Raw genomic sequence first — 26,539 nt, forward strand, 5'->3', positions numbered from 1 at the left:
ATCTTATACACCTTGAGAGCACTTTCTGGACAGTTTTTCGGCCCTGCAGAATCCAAAATTTTTGACGGATATCTGTTAGGACAACTTGAACTCCAGCATGGGAAGAGATCAAATGATGTTCGAAAATCAATCTCTCCACTAATGGGTGCTTACAAGGCAATACTAGAGGGTATCTAAAATTTTCTTCATCATCTCGTCTAGTAATTTTAGTTTTCAATCTAATTAGTCCATCAGAATCATTAAACACACAGAGTGATTTAAGTTTTGATCTTGCATCTTCGTTATTAAAGGTTTCTTGTTGCACGATTTGTATCACCTTTCTTTCGGCGGCATCTAGTTCTGCAACAGTTAAAAGATCTTTCATCTTGTTAATTGGATTTCGGCAATTTTGTACAAATCGTAGCATCCATGCTATCATTCGCACAATTTTAGAATATCTTGAGAACTTGTACAAATACCAGGATTTATTCAGATCTGTAGAGTTTACCAAAGTTACGACCCTCTTTTTCCTTTCCCGGAAAACCTCTTCAAAATTGTATTCAGAGTCTGTCGCTGGCCATTCTTCTTCTGGAAGTTTCAACCACTGTGGGCCCTCCCACCATCTCGATTTCAAAAATCCTTGGATTGAACAACCACGGGAAGGGAGATCAGCAGGATTGCAAGTGCCTGGGAGATGCTTCCAAGCATCCTTTGAAGAAAGACTTCTTATTTCTTCTACTCTGTTATTCACGAACGTACCCCAATGATCTTCTTTTTGAATCCAATGAAGAGCAACAGAAGAATCTGTCCAATAAAAAGTAGGTACGTCTCTCAAAGACATAGAATTTTTAATATCTGAAGTTAACCTAGCTCCAATGCAGCATGCTAGTAATTCTAGACGAGGTATTGTAATAACCTTTAAAGGTGCTACTCTACTTTTTGCCTCTATAAAATATATTTTGACTTCCTCTCCCAAGGTATTTCTCAAAAATACGACAGTACTGTATGCAACTTTGCTGGCATCACAAAAGGTATGAAGACTTAGTCCTTCGGTGCAGCCATTGATCTTTACACATCTAGGGATCTTAACTTCAGACAGCAATTTCAAATCAACAATCAAAGTTTTGAATTTTTTCTGAATGTCATCTGGTAGAATTTCATCCCACCCTAAGTTTCTTTTCCAAATATTTTGCACTAAGAGTTTTAAACATATTATCACAGGACATAAAAATCCAAGTGGATCAAATATCTTTTGAGACGTTGACAGAATATTTCTTTTACTGCAAACATCAAAATTAAATTCTGTATTTTGTAAATCACAGAAAAGGAAATCTTCATTTGTATTCCATAACAGTCCAAGTACTGAGGTTGGAACAGTTGGCTCGTCCCGACTTAGGTCCCTTGTATATTCCCAACCTCGAAGATCAAAACAAGCCTTGGAAAGCAACAGCTTTGCTTCTTGAATGAATCGGGTAAGATCATCTTCATTGCGCACGGATGTCACACAGTTATCTACATAAAAGGAATTCTTCAATATTTCGGAGGTTTCAGGAAAGCACTCTTTACTTTCCTCTAGATGATTCATCAAAACCGCTGCCAAGGGGAAAGGACTACAAGTGAGGCCAAAAACAAGACGGCGGTGACGAAGTATCTCAAATTTTCTTGTTTCGTAATCTTTCCACCAAAGAAATCGCAAAACATCTTGATCCTCTTTTGCAATTGAGATTTGAAGAAAGGCTTTTTTAATATCAGAAATTACCCCAATGTTATTTTGTCTGAATTTTCTTAAAATGGGTGGAATTTGCTCTATTAAATTTGGTCCCTTTTCCAGACAGTCATTTAAGGACGGAACTTTCTTAACTCGACAAGAAGCGTCAAACACTGGACGTACTTTGGTTGATGAGTTTTCCTTAAAAACACCTCGGTGCGGCAAATAATAACTTGGATTTCCCTCCTCCATTTTGGGCACTTTCTCTATTATATTTTCCTCAAGCCATTCTTCAAAAACAGCCTCATATTCTGCATATTTCTTTTCATCTTTTAACTTTTGTGAAGTACGGATACAACGTTGTTCAGCTGTGGATCTATTGTCTTGTAGAATTTCTTTTGCTTCTATCCAAGGTAGCTTAACTATGTATCTGCCATTTTCATCTCTATCCACTGCTTTCATAAAATGATCCATTGCGTTTCTTTTCATTTCTTCTTTAGATTTAGTTTCAACTGGATCCATAATACCTAAAGTTTCTAATTTCCAAAGATCAGAGATAGAGCTATTTTGTATTAGCATTGAAGTCACCAGTTGAGCGGAAGTATTTTCCTCTTTTCCTCCAAAAACTTTACCCATGATCAGCCAGCCTAATTTTGTTTCATATGCTACTAATCCACATTTCAGAGCATATATATTTCCTGAGAATAACTGTCCGCAAAAGTCAGCTCCTATCAGCAATTCAATGTCCGGACAATCTTTGCCTTGATCAGAGAGTATTATATTCTTTTTCTTCAACTCCTTTTGCCAATTTCCTTTGTGGATCCGAGGTATTTTTCCGCATATAATTGGTTGATCGAGGACTTGCATATCGTAAGTGAATCCCGTATTCAAATTCTGAAGGGTTATTTCATATAGTCCATGATCTTGTTTTTCTAACGTAGATCCACCAAATACCGAATGTATGATATTTTTAACTTCAATGGGCCTCAGATTCATTTCTTTAATTGTTTTCTCTAATAAGTATGATCGCTGCGAACCACTGTCAATAAGAGCTCGTACTCTGCGTGTTTTTCCTTCTGCTTTAATATTAACTTGCAATGTTTGAAGGAGAACTTCTTCAGCAGCACACTGATTGGATAAATTGACATTTAGATTCTCTTCCACCTCAGGTGTTTTGACTTTTGGTTTGTTTGTTGGCAGATCTGGACACATCAAAGTCCAATGCCTCTTATTACAAAGCAGGCACTGTACATTTGACTTGCAAATTCTTGACCTATGGCCAGGCTTTAAACAAGTGAAGCAGCATTTTTTATTTTTCAAAATCTTTTGTTTCTTTTCAAAATCAAATTTTTTGGCATTGTAACATTCTTTGCTTTCGTGAGGGTTTTCACAAAAAACGCAGATGGTATTATGTTTTCTTTTTTCTGTACCTCCTGAAAACAAATCTGTAGCAGTAGCCACAGAATCAGAATTCCTCTCCTTACACACCTTAGGCGCAAATCCTGATCTCGCTAAGCGAATTCTTTCCTCACCTTCTATTTCTGTTTTCAGAAAGAGTAATAAGTTTTTCAGTTTTTCTGAATAAGCATTGCTTTCCGGGTCATGATTTGCTATTATAATTGGATTACGCAGCCATACCCTGAATATATCTTCAGGTATGCAGGATTCCACCAGGGGGAAAAGCATTGCTGAATACTTGTCTGATGTTAAACCAATTGATTCTAGAGCTCTTAAGTAAGTTTCTAATTTATCATAAATTTGCGACGTGCTTAATTTCCTTTTAGCTTCTGAAGCATTTATTATAACTAATTTTAGTAGCTCACGAACGTAGTATTCAATAAGCAACTCATCCTTTCCGAAACGCGATTTTAAACTTTCTATTGCCTTGCAATAATTCGCATTTGTTGGAGGATAACTGTCTATAATTTCCCGAGCTCTAGTTCCTTCACTTACACCTTGGATCAAATATTGAAATTTGTCTTCATTTTCTAATTTATCATCATCATGAATACGCTTAAATTGACTCCAGAAAGCCAGCCAATTCTTAATTTCACCGTTAAATTTAACGAGTTCTATTTTAGGTAACTTAAGTTTTCGTTTAATTCTAGGAGAAACAGAACCAACGCTTTCCTTTTCAGCGTAAGAAAGTTTAGTCAAATATATGTCCACCTTTACTTTCGCTTCAATCATTTTTGTGCTGTATTCTTCGATTTTCATATACTCATCTTCATACTTTTCGGTATCAGAATTTTCCAGAAGAAAACTACATATTTCATTATCTAATTTGGCCAAATCCGAATAAATTCGTTCCAAATTGCCGAAAAGTGATTTAATCTCTTTTTCCTGAGGTTCATCGACCTTTAATCTTTCAATTAAAACATTATACGTTTTCGTAAAGTTAGATCTAATAGGTATTCGCTTCTTAACGGACATCTCCATTTTTATTTCACTACTTAATTCTTATTGCAAATAAAAACAGACGTACCGTATTTTTAGCAATCACGTCCGGGTTCACCACAATGTTGAGACTCTACCTGAATTTCATTTCATTCAGTCGTTTCTCCGCTAATAAGATTCAAAGATGTGGGATCGTAATGTGAAATAATCCACTCGTTATTAATCCGACTCCATTTTATTATCTAACTAAATTACAATTCTATTTACATGCTATATTTATATTTAGTTGCCATATACAAAAACATACATTGGTTTCGCGCGCAGTTAATTCTGATTTTAGAGTTGTAAAAGCAAGTTATAGCTCTAGTATGATTAAAGTTAAAATTAGTTTTTAGCCAAAGGCGCTCGTAACAATCATTGAAAATTAAAGGCTTCAAGTTAAAATCTCATTATATTAGATTTTAGGCGATTGACTAACGTAATTACATATCGCTATTAATTATAATTCCATTTAATACAGTTGAACACCTGTAATAGATCGTTCAAGTGATTTGCTCACAAAAACGACACATTAATGAGCATGATGATCGAATATGTTACTATTTTTAGAGCATTTTTTTCCCCTGTCCGATTTCTCTTTTTGGTGCACCAAATTTATCCTACTGTTTTCTTATTTTCCGTTGATCGGACTAATCAGCATATTCTTCTTTAACAATACATAAAAGTTTAAACATACCAGGCAAACTAACATAAATTCTTCAACATCTAAAACATTAAAAATTAGAGTTCCAACGTTTTTCGATTCGCAATAAATATAGCACTGTACGTATTTCGTACTAACCCTTCGAGATAACTATTCTAGTATTTTATTTGGAACCCCTGGATTCCTTCTCCGAATTCTTCTGTTTCGTCGGTTTTCTTTTTTTGATACATCCGGTAAACAAGCCTTTATGACCATGACTTCGAATTATCATATTCAACTTGTGGGGAAACAAAGCAAAACGAAAAACTTTCTTCACTCTTCATGACAAAATTAAGCACTTTTTAAGGTGCTTAAAAATGAGTTAAATTAAAGCACTTTTCATGACGCTACGCATCCTGGTAATTTTTTTCACATTTCCATTCATATTTTGAACATATAATATCAAGGCTGTTAATCAATTTATGAAGTTGATTTTAACAAAATGAAATTGCTTAGATATTACTAATTCAAAATAAAAAATGCGGTACATAATCAACAATATTAGGTTTAAAATAATTTCTCTTTCTTTTTTAGCCCATCCAACCAGTTTATAGCTTTTACAATAACAACAATACAGTTTCAAAATAAAAATATTATGTCTGATGCTCATAGATTAATTTTAATACTTCTTGACCTACATACTATGGCAATTAATTTTTTAAATAATTATTTAGTAAGTTAAAGCATTATTGTAATAATTTAATAGCAAACAGCTGGTTGCTGTAAACTAAGTAGGATTATAAATATTTTTTAAAAAATGCATCAACCATATAAAAAAAAATTCAGCATGAATAGTTTTCATGATGGCAAAGACACTCTTTAAACTGGTTAAGTTAATGGCTTCCTCATGCAGATATTCCTTTAAAAAAATCCTGAACTGTCATTGAGAAAATGAGCATTAAATATTTCCCAGAACTAAGAACATACTTTTAATTATGAAATCTTTTAAACTTCTTATTAAAATCTTTTTAAATATGCATTACTGTAATTAATTATAGTAAGAAACAAACGTCAATATTAGTACATTAGAATAAATAACCCTTAAAAGGGGGAAAAAAAACACAATTAAAATGAGGAATAGTAACAAGAGCATCCAATTAGCAGGCAAAAAACAAACTTTTAAGTTCATACATTAGTTGAATTATTTTTAGAACATACAAAGAATAATAATAATTGTTAAAAAATACAGGTAATAATTATTAATGAAAAAAATTATTATACTCTTATATTAAGTGAATTATATTGAAAAGTTATTACTTTCCAGAAGTTCCACAAGACAAATCTGTAAATATGATTCCATGTTTGTGAGAGCAACACAGGGCTGACATGAACTCATGAGCACATGTTTGGACTTCAACTAATTCTTCATCACTTACATCCTAGTTAGGGAAGGGGGAAAAAAAAAAAAAAAAAAAAAAAAAAAAAAAAGACATGTATATAAGTGAGCTAAGCAGTGAAGAAAAAGTAGTATAATTTTAAGAAAATGTTTGTGACCTTATATCTTTAATCATTTAAAAATTTATGAATATATTACACAAATATAAGTGCAATGTATATCAATTATCAATGTAAAAAAATGATTAGAATATCATTCAAATCAATTAAAATTCTGAAATGGTACTTAATTGAATTCTCTAACTTTTTCTACAAAATTTTTCAGTCTGAAGTGCAACACAAAATGCGTTGCTTCATCAACTGAAAATTTATTTAACCAATCTATATATATATATATAATAATAATAATAATAATAATAATCCATCTAATTATTAATTTAAATTTAGAATTTTAAAATAAGATAAGCTGTGTTTTAAAGAGAAAAAAAATTCTGAAAGACTGAGCGATAAAAGAATCATAAATAAGTTTTTCTATTAAGTGTAACATGAGTCGCATTTAAAAAATTCTTTATATAAGGAAAAATGATAAATGAATTGTGTCTTTATTTAAGGAAGTTCTTTTTGATATAAAACTCCTTACAAGACATGGTGCATTTATTAGCATGAAAGCAATTATTAGAGGGTACTCTCATTATTGTTAATCAATACTATGATTTTGAAGCTGTGGGACGAATTTAATTTTGTTCCGAAGTCCAAAGTATCGAATACTAAGCAGGTTTTCAAATGATATTCAACAACAATCAATGCCAGCAAAAATAGTGCGGTTTTGGAAATGATGTAGTCTTTTCAGCATTGTGCAATAGTGCTTATTAGCAACAAATCATAAATATAAATAGTCAAAATATAAAATTTTTCGATTTAATATAAGTTTTAGCAAACAAATTATTAATTAAATTTGATTAAAAAATAAAAATTTAAATTAAACAATTCTGATTTTCTTCCTTGTTTTCCTTATTTAAAATTAATCAATAATTAGTCATCAAATTTTATTTATATTCAAAATTTATAATTGCATTTTTTTTTTTAAATAGAAGAACATTTAAAAATTTACTTCTGCTGTTTCTGTCTAGAAAGCAATTAAGAGCTGCATTGCTAAAAGTACCTTCTTTCACCACAAACTTAAAAGTAGAAGGATACTTGTTACTCTTTTATTGCTATAAGTGCATCAGAGTAGAAATTGGTATTTTTAAAAGTTTTTATTCCATAAAAAGTTTTTTTTTAAAGTATTAAATGCTCTAAAATCTAAAATGCTCTAAATCTTAGATTATTTATAGATTCAGATATTGGGTGCAAAATCAAATAAACTAGTAACTGCATTTATACATTGAAAAAAAGATGAGGCTGCTATAATTCTGCAATGACCATGCATGGGGGAATCCTGATAATTATATAATCATATGACAAATTGTGTTGATGAATTTTAGCATTTCACAGATCTATTTGGAATCAAACATGTTAATTTTAGCAGATGAAGCTGATTCAATAATATTTAAACCATTCAAACTGACAAAAAGAATCGCCTAAAGCCTTACATTTTATACTCTATGCTTCTGCAGCTGTTCAAGCTTAGCCAAGACTAAAACATTAAAAATTCTTGTGGTTTGCCTTGACTGTGATCAAGTCCCTACCTTAAAAAGACAATTTAAAATAAATATTCATGATTTGAAAAGTAAAAATAGTACTCACATATGCTACAGAATATTTTTCTTCTCCTAGCTTCCTCTTTCCATGTTTCTTAACTCTAACAGGTCCTTTCCAAGTATATAATTGAATAATCGGCTTTAATGAATGATCATTAAATAGATGAAGTTTTGTAGTCTTTGGGATATTAATATTTTCAATAATCTATAAAAGATAAAATTAAATAATGCTATGGTATAATTTTATCAGTAGTACAATAATATAAGCATAATTATTTATATTATTGGAAAAACAAATACTCCCCCCCCACGAATTAAAGTTCCCAAATACATATTATACATATCATAATTTTTTAAAAATCAAAAAGAGACATTCTTTAAAGAAATATATTTCGTAAAATTTTGTTTTAAAAATCAACAAAAATTTTCATTATTATTATTGTTTATTAATTATTATAAATAAACAAATATCATTACTAAACACAAAGCTAAAATAAACTTGGGATTTTTAATTAAAATGAATTTATAAACAAAAAATGTAATACATACAAATTGTCGAAAAGTGTTCAAGACAAGTGTTATTGTTGATACACGATCTGATATTAACCCAGGTAATATACTATTCAAGAAACCTATAAAAGCAAAATATAAAAAAATTGTAAAGTGCAGTAAATAGTAATACCTTAAACATTTTGTACTAATTCAAGAACATAATTATGCATATTATTTTCAATCAAACATTATTAATTACTATTAGTTAATAAATTGGATTGCTTTAAAATATTGTGCATGTCTGATCCAAAAGCATACATCATAAAAATAAAGAAGATACAGAATTTAAGGGATGAATAGAAAAGGAAGATAATATACCTTCAGTTTATATAGAAATAGATTTATAGGAAAACATAAAAAAGAACAAGAACATTAAGGCCTTCTTTTTTGACAATTAAACCCCCTTCTTTCTTCTTTTAAAGAGATCTTATTAAAATTAAATCCTTATAAAATTAAGATAAGTATCAGAATTTCTGAAATCTATTGAAATCATATCCTTGCAAAAATGCAAATAAATGTTTATGCAAAAAAGTACTTTCTAACATGGGTATTATTTTATAAACAAATTTAAGAATTGTCAAATCTCACAGGTAATTATTTCTAAATATTATTACATACACAGCATACATATTATTACAATACACAGCATACATATTATTACAATACACAGCACCAAAATATAAAATACTACAGTTTTACCGAAATTTCCCTTCAAATTGGAATATGAGACTAGAAATTTACTTCACTTATTTGAATATGATTAAGCATTTCTTTTACATTTAAAAGATAAAACAAGGGAAACGAAGTGGAACATGAACACTAAAAACTTAAAATCTGCACTTTTAATTTAAAATTAAGGAAAGAAATTCTTTTCAATTTTATCTCATACAAAGTAGTTTAATTAAAATTGGAAAAAAATATGCATTAATAAAAATTTGAAATCAAAAATTATTTAATGATGTTTTTGTAAAAACTTGTTACATTTCTTGAACTAGATACAAAGTTGAGATACTAGAAAAGTTTGATATATGCTTGTCACAAAGGTCTGGTAAAAAAATTTGATTTAAAAAAAATAGAAATGAATATTATATTAAATAATAAAAAAGTTAAACCTGATAAAGCACATTTCAATTATTTGCATTTTCTTTGAGAAATAAATTTCTTATTTATAAAGAGACAATATCTGTGAATGTTAATTTACATATAATAGTTTCTCTATTTCACTGCTTTAAAAGACTTTTTTTTGTGGCTGAATAATAAATAATAGTTCTTAAATAATAATTAAGAAAGCAATATTCTTAAAAAAAAAAGCAATATAATCATGTGAGGAATTACCTTTCACTTCCACAATCTGTCGAATGATGCTGTTATTACAAACAGTAATAACCAAAACAATCAAATTTAAAAATGCAGTTCTAACATCCTCATCTTCCTATTAATCAAAAATGAACAAATTAACTGAAAATTAATTTCATACATAATAAACAAAGATATATACCTAGTTTCACAATTTTATAAAATCTATTTAAAGAATTATGATTTTTACAGTACTTAATATATTTCAGGAAAAATACATTAATATAGATATATTAATTTTTTATTATGTAAAATATAAGAGTAAATTAAACATTATTATAAACTGCAATTACAAATAGCAAATCAAAAAGAAACATTACACTAATATAATATACAGGATACACAATGCATTAAGAGAATTTCTGGAATAAGCAGGCATTTAGCAAAGCTTAAGGCTATGGCAATATCTTTATTGTAAACTTTAGTGTTTAAATGAGAGCATTAGATAAAGAAAAAATTATTCATGAAAGATAGAATTGCCATCATACTGAATCTTTCACTGTTTATAAGCAAAAATACTTTTGGTCATTCTAATTCTAGTTAATACATTTAATCCCTTCATATACTTGTAAATTAGGTATAATTCCTATAAGAAATGAAAATGTACATAGAAATTGAAATATGAAGGAAAAATAAGAAGTATTTACGATTAAAAAAAAAAAAAAAAACCTACAATTAACACTTTGCATGCAGACATGATTTTCCATGCTTTTGAACTGGTTGCATGAAAATTCAGTTTTTTATATGCAGGTCAATTTCATAATTTTCCAATGTTATTGATATGAAGGACTTAAGCCAAGCAGAGGTATTGGGTTTCACCATGAATTTTGTAAGTGGTATATATGCGACACTTTTGAATAAATATTTTACTTCAGAATAGTTGTTATTTTTTTTCCTAATTTATCATTAAGATGAGTCAATAATCTGAGAATACTATATTTCCATGAAATGAATCTAAATGTTGAAGGCACTGTTATGTTCTGTTCTTGTGTAAACTCTATTGCCTATTTGAATTGAACAACTATATAAATATATTTTTTTTTGTTTTATTTAAAATATTATATACATTGTAAGAACTGAATAGCACACAATTTATCAGGAACATTATAACTCTCTTCGTCCACTTCACAGTTTTTTTTTTTATTATTTTTTTTATATATAATTTTATATGATATGTACTGAATCGCATTCTCAACTTTGTTCATGAATTTATTGTAATTATCAATAAAAAATCATTATTAATAAGCTCCCCTGTTTTATAATCATTTTTGTTTAATTCAAAAATTTAGCTTCATAAATATTCATAATCATTTTGATATATTTCTTTTTTATTTTTCAACTCTGCAATATAGTTTATATATTTATTTAGATATACTAAATGCCTTTTTGTGTAATTTTATTCTTCACAAACATGCAGTTTATTTGTTGCAGTAAACCATTATTTTTTAGTATAGTAGCACAGCTCCTTTTCCATGCCACAATAAAAGTTCTATAGTTCCCACACTATTATAAGAATTTCCAGATAAATATAATACCAAAGATTCTAATATGGCTCCAAAATTAATTTTACTATGTCTAGTAATTTTTTTGCCTATGTCATAAATAATTAAATTACAGATATATCCAGATGTACTTTCACAAACCATTCTTGCAAGTATTCCTTATTTCATAATTTTACCTGTGTTATATATCCCAAAGGATAACCTGTCCCTTCATGGAATAATGCTTTCATCCAAAGATAATTGATGTGGCAGTTTGTAGACGTTTAAAAATGTAGAGATGGAACAATCTAACACTGGTTGAATTTTTGTCAACCTATTGATATCTGCATTGATTGGTATTAGATTATCACAAAATTGGTAAGAATCTCCATATCTGGCAAAATCTATCTTTGCTAATAATTTGGAGAAAAATTGGTATTGCAGATCCTAGATTCTACACCCATCTCTGGTGTCTTTCCATACTTCTCTCATCATTAAAATCAAACCATTAAATTCTTTCGTTTCCAAAAATGAAATATCTACTACAAATCAGGAGTTACAAAATAAAAAATGATTTTTCACAGGAAATTTTGTTTGAATGATATCAAATTGATAATTACTTGGCTTAAAGTTTTTCATTAAAAATTAATCCTTTATAATTTTAGGTAAAAGCCTTTATGTCTTTGGTAAGTGGAGTTAAATTCTGTAGAGCAAAATAGAAAAAGAAATGAGCTGATGCAGTAATTAAGGTTGAGAAACAAATTGTGATAGGTATAAATTTGACTAGGTAAGTAAAAACATGGAAAGAAAGAATTTTCCATTGAATGACAACTTTTAATGTTCTTATTAATAGTGAGGGACTATTTTTCATATAAGAATAGATTTTTAAAGTATATTGTCTACCCATGATTATAATACTACAACAAAAATAAATGTATCTTCTACTGAGAGGGGAAAAGAAAAGAGGGGATGAGAAATACATCTATATTCTTTCAATAAAAGAAAAGAGAATTAAATTTAAGAATTGCAAAAAAACTATTTCTAAATTAATTATTAAATTAAAGAAATCAGACTTACTGAAAAATTTGTCCTATTCAATAAATGAAGATATTCAGGATTGGAGAAATTCAATTTAGCAACAACTTGATGAGCTGTTTGGTTTCCTAAAGCAATCATAGCAGTCAGCAAATGTAGAGCTGATTTTGTTCTTGATGACTTTTGTTTCATTTTCAAAAAGTTAAATATAGTTTTCATTCCATATGACAGCATTTCATTGACAATTGAAGTTCCTGCAGCAATAAACATTGACAAATCACTTGCTAAACGTATAAGAATATGACACATAGTATCCAGTAGTGCCATAGCCTATAAGAGGAAAGAAAAAAAGTGGATACATATAATTAATACTGAAACAATATATAATAATATTATTTATATAAAGAGTCTGTTAAAATAAGAAATTGCTCTTAAAAAGAGAAAATCATTTTACTGCTATACAGCTTTTAAATATCATATCAAATTTAAATATTTTAAGAAAAAAAAAAAAAAAAAAAAAGCAGAAAAGATGACAATTTTTTTTTCTTACTGAAATTCTTATACTAATTTTATAGCAAATTAAAAATTATTAGAATTAAAATTGTTACTTTATTCAAACTAAAAATAGAAGCTCTCGAAAAAAAATTTCAGAATTTCTTCCAGAATTACAAATAAACCTAGCTTTATAAATGAAATTTATGACTTTCGTGCTTTTATTTCACCTTGATTTTTTTTAAATGACTTCATTTGGATAGCATATATATTATGATCAATGTGAATAATTGGTTATTATTAATACTAATTGTCATTATTAATAATAACCAATTATTCACATCGGCCGTAACATGTACTTAGAGATAAAATAACTATTGATTATAAAGTTGTAAATTATTAGGATTTCACTGCCCCCTTACTTTCTTTTATTCTTATGAACTGGTTGATTGTATTATTCTTTTATTTTATTCAGTAACCCAAATAGTTGCTCAATTACTAAACAATGGAAACAAAAAAATAACTTGATGGGAAAGAGAATGGGACCAGAGACATTTCTTTCCAATTATTTGAGATGAAGCAAGAGAATTCTATGAAGACAATAAGATTCTCTTGCTTGAAAGAATAACTGCCTTCTTTGAAATTTTCATGATGCTAAAATTATAAAAATATCAAAAAAATCTTATGATTGAATGAAGTCTTTAAGTGATTAATTTACTACTGAACAAAAGATGCAAATTAATCTTAGTAAAATTTATGCAAAAGGATGTTTCAGTCATTCACAACTTGATCATAAACTAATATATCAAAGGTAATTTATTTTCCTTAAGTAGTATCATTATTTATTAACAAGTGAAAGAAGTTGAAATTTTGCATCCATGTGAAAATTGCAAATGGTTTCATTGGAAATGATTATTTTATTATAATTATTCTACTCCTTTGATGATATTCATTACATGCTTTTAGCTGAATTATTTTAGCATTTAGGTTGTGATAACAATGATATATTATTTAGATATGCTTAGATATTAGATTTAGATATTATTAGATACATTATTTAGATGTGCTTATACTGTTACAAACATGCATGAAATAATTCATGCACACAAAAACAGATATAAGCAAAATTTAGCTAGAATCTCTCTCTATATATATACCATATAGATATAGAGAAGCATAGATATAAGCAAAATTTAGCTTGAATCTCTCTTTCTCTCACTCTCTCTATATATGTAATGATATTTTTAACTCTAATTTCAGTTTAATTAATTTCCAAGGTTTTATCTTAATTTAGCCCATAGTAACTTCATTCTGGGATGTTCTCTTAATTCCAGATCCAATTCCACTTTCTCAATTAATTCAAGAGAAGCTTTACAAAATTACTGAATCGGCTAAACGCCGACACTTTCACAAGCTCTGCGTGTAGGGACAAAATACTGCTGACTTTACAAATTCTTCTAAAAGATCCATGTGTTTCCCTTGCTTTTTGACTGACAAGCGATGGAAATCCCTATCAAAACATCACAGTATATAAGACCAGGAATAAAAGGTTTATGAGCTTTTTCCTCATTTCTTTCTATGTTGTGTGTGTGCTTGTTGCTCCTGCTTGTACATAATGTGTGCTTCTCTGAGATGAAATAAAACAATGTCAAGATATTGAAAGTCTCTACACTGTCTTCGAAACTGCCTTCTGATTAAAAAATTATATGCTTTATATATATATATATATATATATATATATATATATATATATATATATATATATATATATATATATATATATATATATATATATATATATAAATAACCAATCTAAAGTAAAATATTTTGAAAACGAAACGAAATAGTTTTGGAATCGCAACTAAAAATTATTTCTTATTCAAACTAAAACCAAAAAAGGAACATTAAAAACTTCATAATATTTAGAGAGCGCAAATGCAGCTACTTCTAAAACACAGATGAACTGAGATAAAAGTATTAAAATCAAGCTAATAGGAAAATAAAATAAACCAAATAAAAAAATAATCCGGCCTGAAGACTTTTTCAAGGGTCACTCTCAGGCAGGGATTAAAAAAAAAAGGGATTTTTTCTGTGAGGGAATGCAGACAAGAAAGTCTAATGATAATTCTTCATGACCTGAAAATCCCCTGATAATATATATATATATATATATATAATTATCATCAATGAGTTTATTTACAGTTATTTATTTTAAACATAAGAAAAAAATGATGTTAAATAAAGAATGAATAAATATCAAAACATGTCAAATTAAGAAAGTATTTTCAATAAGAAATTATACTTACATGGTGAGAGTCACATGTAGCAAGTTCTTTCACATACTGTCCTAGCTCATGGCAATTACCAGATAACTTTAAATATTCTTTTACAACATCATAATCAGAATCTTTAGCATGAAACTCTTCGGCTTGACGAACAAAATGCTGCAAATCTAAAACAAAAACAAGATGAGCAATTAAAAGCAAATTTGAAATTTTTTAACTAAGTAAATTATGACAATGCAGCAATGAAAGTACAATTATAAATCATATTTAAAAATAACATAAAATTTTTTTGAAAAAATTGTATGACAGCACAAATGGTATTATTAAAAAGATATACATCCTTTTTTTTAAAGTTATAGAATGAAGTAAAACCTATTTTTGAATAATAATATTTCAAGAAATTATCCTTCTCACACACATAAATTAAATATTTTGCTTGGTTTTTAATCAAATTAAATAAAAATAGAACCACACAATTTTTATTAATGCTCAAGTATAAGCTTATATTCAATATTTTTAAAAATTTTAATGCAAAAAAAAAAAAAAGGGAGTGGGGGGAAGGGGAAGCAGGAATTCTAGAATTCATTTTTCATATAGAGATTTACAGATTATATTTTATCAGTGGAAACTGAATTCATAATCGTTTTAAAAAGATAAATTATGTTTTTTTTTTCATACAAGTAAATATACAAAATTTTTAGCATCATTCCTTACATGACAAGGTCTATGAAATTCTGCACTTAATTATATTACATCTTTTTTTAAGAGGATTATTTTGGGACTGATCTTGTAATTTTCTTATTCACATAATGAGGAAGAGGCCTCTCTTCCTTTCCAAAGTTCTGGCTACACCATAAAAGGACATCTGATCTGAACAGTCTGAATTTGTATTAGCTACTCTTAGAAGGTTTTCACATATAGGTTTTAAATTTGGAAACTTTCAATACTGAAGATGAGATCTCATCACAATCACCTATGCAATTCTGAGATATATAATGATTTCTAATAAATTACATCGTTTCTCATTTCAATCAACATACTTGAAAATGAGTCATATACATTGTGTTTGGTATTTTGTTGGCTGATAGCATTCTATTGATTGTTTACTACACTAAATAATACTGCAGTAATTCTACTGCACAACTAAATTTAAAGAGAGATTTGTTTTTCGAAGTCAAAAAAGTGATGAACAATATGGATAGAATCATTAGTGTTACAGTATTCAGATTAAGTACTTCAATTAAAAAAAAAAGATTTATAACTCAGAAAGTTATAATTAATCATATCCAGATTCTTGAATGAAACCAATAATTCTGATTTTAAACTACAGTACACTCCCGAATATCCAGCCTAATGTGGTGGAAGGGCAAGCTAAATAGGCTGGAGTTTTATGAGCTCATTTCTTTGCTCCCCAATTCCAAAAGTCAAAGTTTTTATTACTAAAACTCACTGTTATAATATTATCTTCTTACTTCTTACTGAGCACTAAGCCCTCCATTTATCTCAATCCAAGTAGAATATGAATGAGGCCTGGTGAATTATAAAAGCAGTTGCCGGTTTTTGATGTTGCACCAGAGTCTAGCCGATGTATAGAGCATAATTTCTCCTCAATAGTCACTTCAACTTTTTTTTCATTCACCATCCATTTTGAAATCTTCACGGTGGTACATTTAAAGAAACATTAAGCATACTCCAAGAACAATTTAAGAATACTGAACATACTGTTCAGTTATAATCAGGAATAGCCCCAATAAATGAGATCTGTTACAGGCTAACGAAACAATGAATAACTAGCAGAACGCAGCTTTTTTTCTGTGACAACTTATAGTTTGCACATGACAAGTAGGAGAATTGTGGCAGACACCTGCTTTCAATACCTTGACAATGTTGCCAATGCAACACCTTGCCTTCCTCATTTAATTACGATAAAAGAAAACTAGGCCAGATAATATGGAAGCTGGATAGTCGTGAGCCAGACACTCAGGAGTGTAATCTATAAATCAATTTCAAGGTTGTAATGGTTTATAATATTTATATACGGGTCATTTTCAAAATTCGGTGCCATTTGTTGTCCATGTGAAACACATTTTTTTTACAAGATGTTATAAAGTTTAAATGATTTTTCTTTGTACCATGCTTTTTAGCAGGCAATTTCCAGTGGAGAAACAATAAAATTAAAATAATTCATCTGATTTTTTATTTTTTTTTCTAATAAAGAAGTTGAGAGGAAACAAAAATTCAGCTGTCCAAATCATAAAACTCAAAATGTTTTTTGCTGCATTACTTTCCAAAAATTAAAATTTTTATTCTGACATATTTTTTTATTGTGAAATATACTTTTAATTATGTTATAAAGAAGGTTTTAATAACCTTTTAAGAAGAATAGATGATTTTTACCAATTAAATACAGCTGTCCAGACATTAAGTCATGTCTGTTACCATACAATATTTTCAACATTTTAAGCAACAAGATTGAAATTTTGAAATGACAACACTTGTATACCAGTAAAACATGTTCTAATAAAGAAATGCAAGCAGCCATCTTGAATGTTTGATTGAAGAAGCTGAAGCCTTTTTGTGTTAAGTATTTTTATTGCATGTCATGTCTGTTACCTTAATATTTTGTATAAAATATATTTATTTATTAATTTATTCAACTGATTAATTTAGATTTTTAGGTTTTTAATTTTAATTAAAATTTATTTTCATGTTTTTATGGAATTATTTAGTTTCCTTAATTTTTGTACTCTGAAATGTCATGTCTGTTACTCTATATAGTAACAGACATGACAATCTTGGTAACAGACTTGACATGCTTCAAGATTTGAAATATGGTTCAATTTTTGGGTTTGTTTTGTTTAAATTTTAGTTGATATTTTAGGAAGAATTTTTTAAGGGTGGGGGGGGAGGGAATAAATGTAAGTTCTTACTTTTTAAAAGAGCATGTTTGTTTGTTTTTCATTTTTTCTCTTATCTTCTTTGTTTTTTATTATCACATTGTATTTACTGAATTGATTAATGTTTGCAATGTTATCAAATCATTTGCTTTATTAAACTTTATTTCTGAAAATTACGTGTGCAAACATGCTACAGAAGTGCAGGCATTTCATTTCGGAGGATCGAGAAAGCAGGCAACTCTGCATACTGGTGTTTTATATCAAAGAAACCAGCATGAACCAATTTCGTTCTGCACAATTTCCGAATGTTACGACCATGGTCCTGCAGCAATTTGGGCTCACCTTCAGCCAATATTCAACGAGCTTAAGAGAATTTCCCCCGAAGTTGAAATTATCCACTTTTTTTCTGATGGCCCTACCACGCAATATCGGCAGAAGAAAAATTTCTTCCTTTGGAATGAGCATATAGCAAATAATGGTTATAAGTATGGATCATGGTCTTTTTTTGAGGCTGGTCACGGCAAGGGTGCTGCTGATGGAATAGGGGTAGCCATTAAGAGAGCTGCTGACAAAATAGTTGCACAGGGGACAGATATACCTGATGCAAAAACTCTGTTTAATGTTTTAATAAATAAAACAAACATTCAGCTTCATTATATCTGTGAAACAGATGTAGAAATGTTTAAAAAAATAATTCCATCTGATATTCCGGTTTTAAAAGAAACGATGAGCGTACATCAAATTTTTTCTTTTGGGAATGACTCAATGTTTTTTAGGGATTTAAGCTGTTTCTGCAGACAGAAAAATGTCTGACTGTTTTACAGTTAATGTATTTGCATTAAAAGAAAATGAACAAGAAAGCACAGCCATGAAAATAAATAATGCAGAAAATAATTGTAAATCTTTTTCTTCTCCTTTATCCAACAATTTTCAACAAGATATTCAAGAAGGAAGCTTCGTACTTGTAAAATTGGAGGGTAAATGATCGATAAAATATTTCGTTTCAGAAATAATCGACATCCAGGACAACAATTTTACAGTTAAATATTTAAAAAAAGTCAGGAATCATGCAAAGTTCTTTTGAGAGGATGATAAAGAATATAATATTGAAGCAGAGGATATTGTAATGAAACTTCCAAATCCAAATCTAACTGGATGCTCTTTTTGCCAATTATAATATTTGATGTGGATCTCTCCAAATATGATGTTGAATAAATAGCATTGTAACTCAAGAAAATACTAAAAAATAAAATGTGTACACATGTTTCAATTCTGTATCTGTGAATTTCAAATAATATATACATATTTTTTTTTATTTTATAGTAAAAAGTTATGTACTAAAAGAGAAACACATTTTAGCTTAATTTTATCTTTCAAGCTTTACATCAAAATTTGGCTCCTGAATTTATGTCATGTCTGTTACTCAGTGTCACGTCTGTTACTTTGTGTTATGTCTGTTACCATTTCAAAATTTTCCTTAAAAAGTTTAAATTGACATAATATTGCTACAATTAGAGTTACATATTAATTGACTTTGCCTAGTATATATAAGAATGACAGACATTTTGCATTAATTGTTTTTTATAGTATTTTATATTAAAAAAATCCTTGTAAGAATTCTATATTAGTAACAGACATGACAAACGAAAGTATAAAAATACCATAAGAAATATTTTTTTATTCGAAAGTCTTTATTATATGGGTAAAATGACTCTATACTTATATTAAATATAGCTTTACATTATTGTACACTGAACTTAAATACTAAAATTACAAGAAAAATGTCCGGTAACAGACATGACAATTTTCATCATATCTGACCAAAAAAACATCAATTAAAAATATATAAAAGAAAAAAATGTATCAAAAATATTCAAGTAATATACAGAAATAATGTCTGTTTAATAATATTAAAAAAAATGTACTAATTAAAAATTTTTTATTTTTGTCTTTTCAATTTCCAAATGGCACCGAATTTTGAAAATGACCCATACATTATATTAATCAATTTTATTTATTAATTAAACGTCGTCTTATTTTAGGGACTACTGCTAGCAGAACAGAAAATTCAGCACTGGTCTGCAGGGGATAAAAAGACCTTGAAAGTGGCATCTACGAGTATTCACAATTTAGTACTTATTAATTACCATTGTGAATTATTTCTCAATCAGACACAATACAAGTAAAATATTAATATTACTTCAATTACAAAAAAAAAAAAAAAAATCATCTTACTCTCTTTGAAATGATTAATTTCGTAGAAAAGGCAGAGAAGAGAAAATGTTTAAATAATATTTATCTAATAAATCTACTTTAAAAATAATAATCTATCTTTATGAAGCAAACAGAAGACTACCTCAGAAATTCTACTTTATCACCAATTTCTTTCATAAGCTGAATACACATTAAATTTTACAGTTTGATGATAGCACTGTATTCTCTATTAGTCAAAAGAAAATTTGTTTTTGTCATACAATAGAGAATTTACATAAAAATAGTTTTAATAGTTAAAAATAGTTACCAGCTTTCAATTTTAATATGAAAATACACAAAAAGAAAATTTTTCAGATAGCTGAGCGATTGATTAAATAAGAAGTTAAATTGGATAGCTCCCACTGTATTGTCAAGCGTTTATAGGATATCAGTCCTTCTGTTCAGTTAATAAGTTTTCAAAGAAAATACAACAAAAAATACACTAACTCTTATTTTATAGAAAAATTAAGAAATCCTTTAAGAAACAATAACAGAAAAAACGAATAAAAAAATCACAAAATAGATTACTAACGAGTTAATGCATCATCATTTTGAACGAGAGATTTATAAATAACATCAGCGGCAACACGGTCAGCCATCTTTTTCTTCAAACAACAGGAGGATTATTATTGTGATCGATGGGTAGCAATTCAATTATCCAATTTCTTTAAAATAATATAAATTATGCTATTTCAAGAAGATAGATTAACCACATGCTTTGGCTTTAACACATGGTAAATTTCAAATTCTATGTTTACTTCTTTCATTTTGAAGTCATGTTTGCAGTTAAGCTCTTGCATCATAAATTAATTGGTGGAATTGCTCATAGCACCAGTGCAAGACATCGAAGCATAAAATTGATTTTTATTCCTCCCTCACTTTTTAACTCTGATTTCATAAAAGTATTACTAATATAAAAATCATGAGAAAATGGTAAGCAAAATTCAAAAATATTTCTATCTATAAGCTTTTCTAATTGAATCTGATATCAATTTTCTACATTTTAATATATTTTTTTATAACTCTTTGGAAAGTTGGCAGCAGTAACATTAATGTTTATTTGAATGGTTTGTTTTGTTTGAAGCCGCGTTGTTTTGGTATACGTTTGTTGTACTCAATTTTAGACATATCATTGTAAAGTCGATTTATTTACCTTAGATTAATTAGAAATCATTAGATTTCTATTATCTGTGAAGTATGGAAGGCATATCTTTCAAGAAATCAGCAAGACGAAATATACGAAAGAGAAAAGCTAGTGAAGACGAGGACTCTAGCAGTGAAGATGAGACGAAAGTTGTAAGAAAGGAAAAAATAACGAAAATTAACAATCCTATGATACAAGGTACTAACCTTAACAAAAATAAAAATCGTGAATCAAAAGCAGTAACTGACAGTGACAGTGATAAAGAAACTGTTATCACCAGTTATAAATCTGATAAAAGTGCTGCACCTGCAGGTCCATCTGATATGGGAGCTACATCATATGTACAAACTGAAACAGAAAAGGACAAAGACGCTCAAACGATATTCGAAAAGGCTCAAAAAATAAATGAAGAGTTGAAAGGTAAACCAGATGATAAGATATATAGAGGAATGAATAATTATACTCAATATATTACTAAGAAAGATACAGCTCAAGGAAATGCATCTAGTGGAATGGTTCGAAAAGGACCTATAAGAGCTCCTGATAATATTAGGTCAACTGTTCGCTGGGATTATCAGCCTGATATTTGTAAAGATTACAAAGAAACAGGATTTTGTGGTTTTGGGGACAGTTGTAAGTTTATGCATGACAGATCAGACTATAAACAAGGATGGCAATTAGAGCTGGAAATGGCAAACAATACTTATGGGGATGAAGATCCTTCAAAGTATGAGATTAGTTCAGATGAAGATAATTTACCTTTCAAATGCTTTATTTGTCGAGACTCATTTAAAGATCCTGTGAAAACTAAATGTGATCATTATTTTTGTGAGAAATGTGCTTTAGATAATTATAAGAAAAGTACTCGTTGTTATGTGTGCGGGGTGCAGACCTCGGGGTTTTTCAAACCTGCAAAAGAATTAATTGCTAGATTAGCAGCCGAAGATCAAAAAGAAGAGAAAGAAGAAAGTGATGAAGAATAAAATTTCTTAGCTTCTCTGATTATATGTAGAATTTCCATTTCAATATTGGGACAGGTTTGCATTGTAAAAATCTCTAAATGATTTTATTATAATTTATGAAATGCATCCTTGAATATCTTTTTCAAGCCCACTTGTATAGTTTTTTTTTTTTGTCATTTTTAGAAAGTATAAAAGTTGGGAACCATAGCTTTTATTAATACCAGTTAAACATTTGTGTTAAAAGCTATAGGTTATGATAAAGTTGAAACATGAATGAGAATTAGAAGAATGGTATAATGTAAATTTTATCAATATTAAAGTATTTATTGGTAGCATGTTTTCTTGCTGCTATTCTTTCTTTACATCTTCCAGGAGTTCAAATTTCTGGTCAAGAATTTTGTTACCTAGCACTGATATTATCATAGAATACAATATCAAAATATCCATTGTACAACCTTGTCCAATTTTTCTTAGTAAGAATTAGAAATGAACTTGAGATTTATTTTTAACATTAACCAAAGTCTAGAAATTCTATTGAACAAAACTCTAAGAAGCATTTTAAAAACATATTTTTTCATATTTAACAAATAAGTTGAATTTTTCAATCATTAGAAATTACTTTTACTTGTTATCTTTGGTAACCAGCTTGTTTACTCAGAATATTGCATTGGAATTAGAGTACATATTTTCAATAATCAGGGGGAAGGGAAGCGAAAACCTTTTAGCTGCAAAATTGTCATGAATTTCTACATAAAAATTTGCAGATCCATAAATTAGATATTACTTAAAATAAATAATTTCCAAAATATATATTTTACATATTCTTGAAATACATATGAACATAAACTTTGAACTTTCACAATAAACATGGAGCTTTGGTAAACTATGCTTGCTGAGTGTTAAAATTAATTCATTTGTTTATTAAAGTTTTGTTCTGTGGAAGTCCAAGTATTATTTTGGAGAGTTCTGAAAGATAAGACCTTCGATGACATTTCTAGAAGTAACAAGTTTTCACATAAAATAAAAATTGACAAAATTAGTTAAGATGCTGGATGTTAATTTTCCGTTTTTGCCAATTACTTTTAAATATATAAGTTTCATTTCTACAAAATAGAAGAGAATTTTCTTCTGCAACTACTCATTCCCATTTTAGATTTTAGTTTGACAAAGGAAATAGAAAGCAATATAAAATCAAATTTTCTAAAATTATAGATATTTATTCTTTTACGAAATGTTTAACATTTGGAAGAACATGAATTAATTTCTATATAAATTACATTTAAGTTATAAAAAAAATGTTCAAATTATATAAATAATAAGGTAATTATTGCATAAAATTTCATTATTCTTGACTAAAATTTTTGTAAACAAAATTTATTTGATCATACAAGGGAAATAACTTTTGAAAAGACTAATCAATTCACAATTCTTATATAGAACTCTCAAACATTCATGAACTTAATTCTTTTGCTGATTCTGAATGAATATTGATTTGTTTTTTCAATATTGTGCATTAACTTTGGAACCTAAATCAAGAGGAATCTTTGAATATTGATTTGCTTTTTCAATATTGTGCATTAGCTTTGGAACCTAAATCAAGAGGAATCTTAAGATTTTCCATTAAATAAGCCGGACAATTTAATTAGTTGTCAACTTGATTTCCTTTAGGAATTCAATCTTTTCATCACAGTGTATTATTAATTTTTAAAAAATATATATAACTTTAGTGTTTGTAATTAAGGATGTAGTACGAGACAGTTTTGTATTCAGAAAATTTCTTCATGATTTGAGGACAATTATATGATTTCACAAGATCATAAATTTGCAGACAAAACAAATCAGTTTATAAGTGTTGATTTCTTAAATGTAAACAATTATATGAATTAATAATAATAATGGTGTTACTAAGCCTCTTTTCAAATGCCTTTTTAAACATTAATTTTCAATACAAATAATAAATTTTTTTTTAAATTCTTATAATTTTACCAGACGAGAACTTAGATTTATCCTATTAAAATTTTCATTCTATAATGTATTTTTGGATTGGCTGTTTACAATCCAATTGCAAAGAAACTTTTTTTTATTTAAATTTGAAGTCAAAACTAAAAATTTTTATTAGTTTAATATATTTTATGTAATGTCAGTGAATAGTTTTATAAGACCCTTATTCACTAGATAGCTATATGTTAATACAATATATGCAGCAGCACTACATTACATTCTAAGTGTTTCATACTGTTTTACTGAAATTACTTTTAACAGATAATATATAATTAATAAACAATCTTTACCATCAGTTTTAGACCTAATTTACTTTAAATCAAATAGCTTCATCAGCTTTGATTTAGACAAGTTCTTTTATTTTAGAAATTAAATGTGAACAAAAATTAAGTTATGAATAATTTACAAATTAATTTGGTTACAGTTACATTTATTACTATTGCTTTGAACTGAATATGATGAAGAAAATAATTTAAAAAGCACCCACAATGCATATAAAGATATCTCAGTAAAGACATATAAACAAATCAGAAACCAGATTTGTATAAAATATTTTATTACATCTTAGTTTAAAATCTACAGAATTTCGAAGAAAACAAATTTGAATCACACCCTTAGCTATTTTTTTTTTATATACTACAAGCTGCAACTACAAATATTTTTTAATTGTTAAAAAACTGTACACATTTAAAAATTATAACACTATGTTTTTCAAATCACATGAAGTTATTTACACGCAAGTACACATTTTACAAATCATAGTTGAATCACATATATACATTTAAATATTGCTCCACATAAAGTACCACAGCATATTAAGCAAATTTATCTGAAAATAATAAATTTTAAATGATTGATGTAAAATTACATCAGACCAGTCTGTACGAGACTTCATTGAACTGGATTATAAGCAAGAACTTTATATAATAGACAATAAATATTCAAAGTAATATAAGTTCTTGAATCACTTTATGGTTATTGTAACTGATACAAGACAAAACTATTTAACTATATACATCATATATAAATTAATTTTTAATAAATCATAATTTATTTCAACAAGGAAATATGAAGACAAACTCTTTTGAGCATAGAAAATTTACAACATGCTTTGTTTCATAAGAATCCTTTTTTCTAAATAAAACTCTCAAGAGTAAAGTGCCCAGAAAAGAAAAACTGATCATATAAATGACTAGGTTTCTTTCAATTATTTAAAGAAACACATTGTTCCCATTCACACAGCAATACACTATTTCATACCCATAACGGATAAGAATAAAAACTGTTTCATGAAGGACGTGGGATTCATACAGAGTTGATATATATATATATATATAAATGCATAGTCTGGCTTCATTAAAGAAGTATAATTCAGTTAACTATATATCTATTCCCTGTTAATAGGTTTATAAAGAATACAAATTATCCATTTTTCAAGGTAATGAGTAAAAATTATTGAAAAAGTAGTAATTAAAATTTTCATTATCCTTTTTAATCATTAAACAAAGGAATTTCATGGGAAATAACTTGTGATGTAAGAGGAGGGATGAATTTCAAGCTCCTATTTCCATTTACAAATGCATTAAATTATTCTGAAGTAACATTAAAAAAAATCCAATTTATATAATGGATGTAAAAATTTGTACGATAGTCAGGTAAGCATTCCATAGATATCGAAAAGTACATAATTGCCATATAACAGATCTATCTAAAGTGTACTTTAAAGTAATATTTACAATTTCAGTAATTACCTAAAATTCATGATAACCAATTTTTATTATCGAAGAAAATTAAATTTAAACAACCTTTTTCTGAAAATTAGTCATATATATATACTTTTATGCGTGCAATAGATTTGTTAGCTGACGATGCAATCAGCTAACAAATCTTATATACTAAATAAAAACCTTTACTTTTTATAGTAATAGTAGAAAGTTAAACCACTGAAATACAATAAATATAATGTGTAACCTTCGGATTTGATCAAATTGATCACACAGACATGAAAGCTAAAGTAGTGATACAATGCAAAGGTGAGCCAATAAAATTTATAGGTTAAAATTTATGAAGTAAAATTAATAATAAAATTATTTTATAAACATCATAACATATTCAGATTTATAAAACAAAATGCAACATATAAATGTATCAATTCATTTAATTGCACAATGCTTTTTAAAACAATTCTGGGCTCAAGTTAAGATAGGGCATTTCATTCAG

The 26,539-nt window shown here is 28.0% G+C and overlaps 2 protein-coding genes across 2 annotated transcripts in view; one reads left to right on the plus strand and one right to left on the minus strand.

Annotated features, from left to right (window-relative positions):
- LOC129961704 (nucleolar pre-ribosomal-associated protein 1-like) overlaps positions 1–20,959 on the minus strand; it is a 53,889-nt gene extending 32,930 nt beyond the window's left edge. The window contains exons 1-7 of the mRNA XM_056075249.1: positions 20,745–20,959; positions 15,084–15,229; positions 12,328–12,615; positions 9,749–9,845; positions 8,411–8,493; positions 7,908–8,066; positions 6,084–6,205 (exon numbers count right to left, since the gene is read on the minus strand). Coding sequence (XP_055931224.1) covers positions 6,084–6,205; positions 7,908–8,066; positions 8,411–8,493; positions 9,749–9,845; positions 12,328–12,615; positions 15,084–15,229; positions 20,745–20,811 — 962 coding nt within the window. The 5' untranslated portion in view covers positions 20,812–20,959. The remainder of the gene's footprint in view (positions 1–6,083; positions 6,206–7,907; positions 8,067–8,410; positions 8,494–9,748; positions 9,846–12,327; positions 12,616–15,083; positions 15,230–20,744) is intronic.
- A 308-nt stretch (positions 20,960–21,267) lies between these two features.
- On the plus strand, positions 21,268–22,358 carry LOC129966249 (E3 ubiquitin-protein ligase RNF113A-like). The gene has a single exon (XM_056080665.1). It carries the CDS (start codon positions 21,410–21,412, stop codon positions 22,337–22,339), a length of 930 nt encoding a protein of 309 aa, XP_055936640.1. The 5' UTR covers positions 21,268–21,409; the 3' UTR covers positions 22,340–22,358.
- The last annotated feature ends 4,181 nt before the right edge of the window (positions 22,359–26,539 follow it).

This window comes from Argiope bruennichi, chromosome 1 (genome assembly GCF_947563725.1).
Source record: "Argiope bruennichi chromosome 1, qqArgBrue1.1, whole genome shotgun sequence".
NCBI lineage: Eukaryota > Metazoa > Arthropoda > Arachnida > Araneae > Araneidae > Argiope > Argiope bruennichi.

Bases quoted from the DNA above. Each gene is read 5' to 3' on its own strand.
- LOC129966249 (XM_056080665.1), top strand. From the start codon at position 21,410: ATGGAAGGCATATCTTTCAAGAAATCAGCAAGACGAAATATACGAAAG.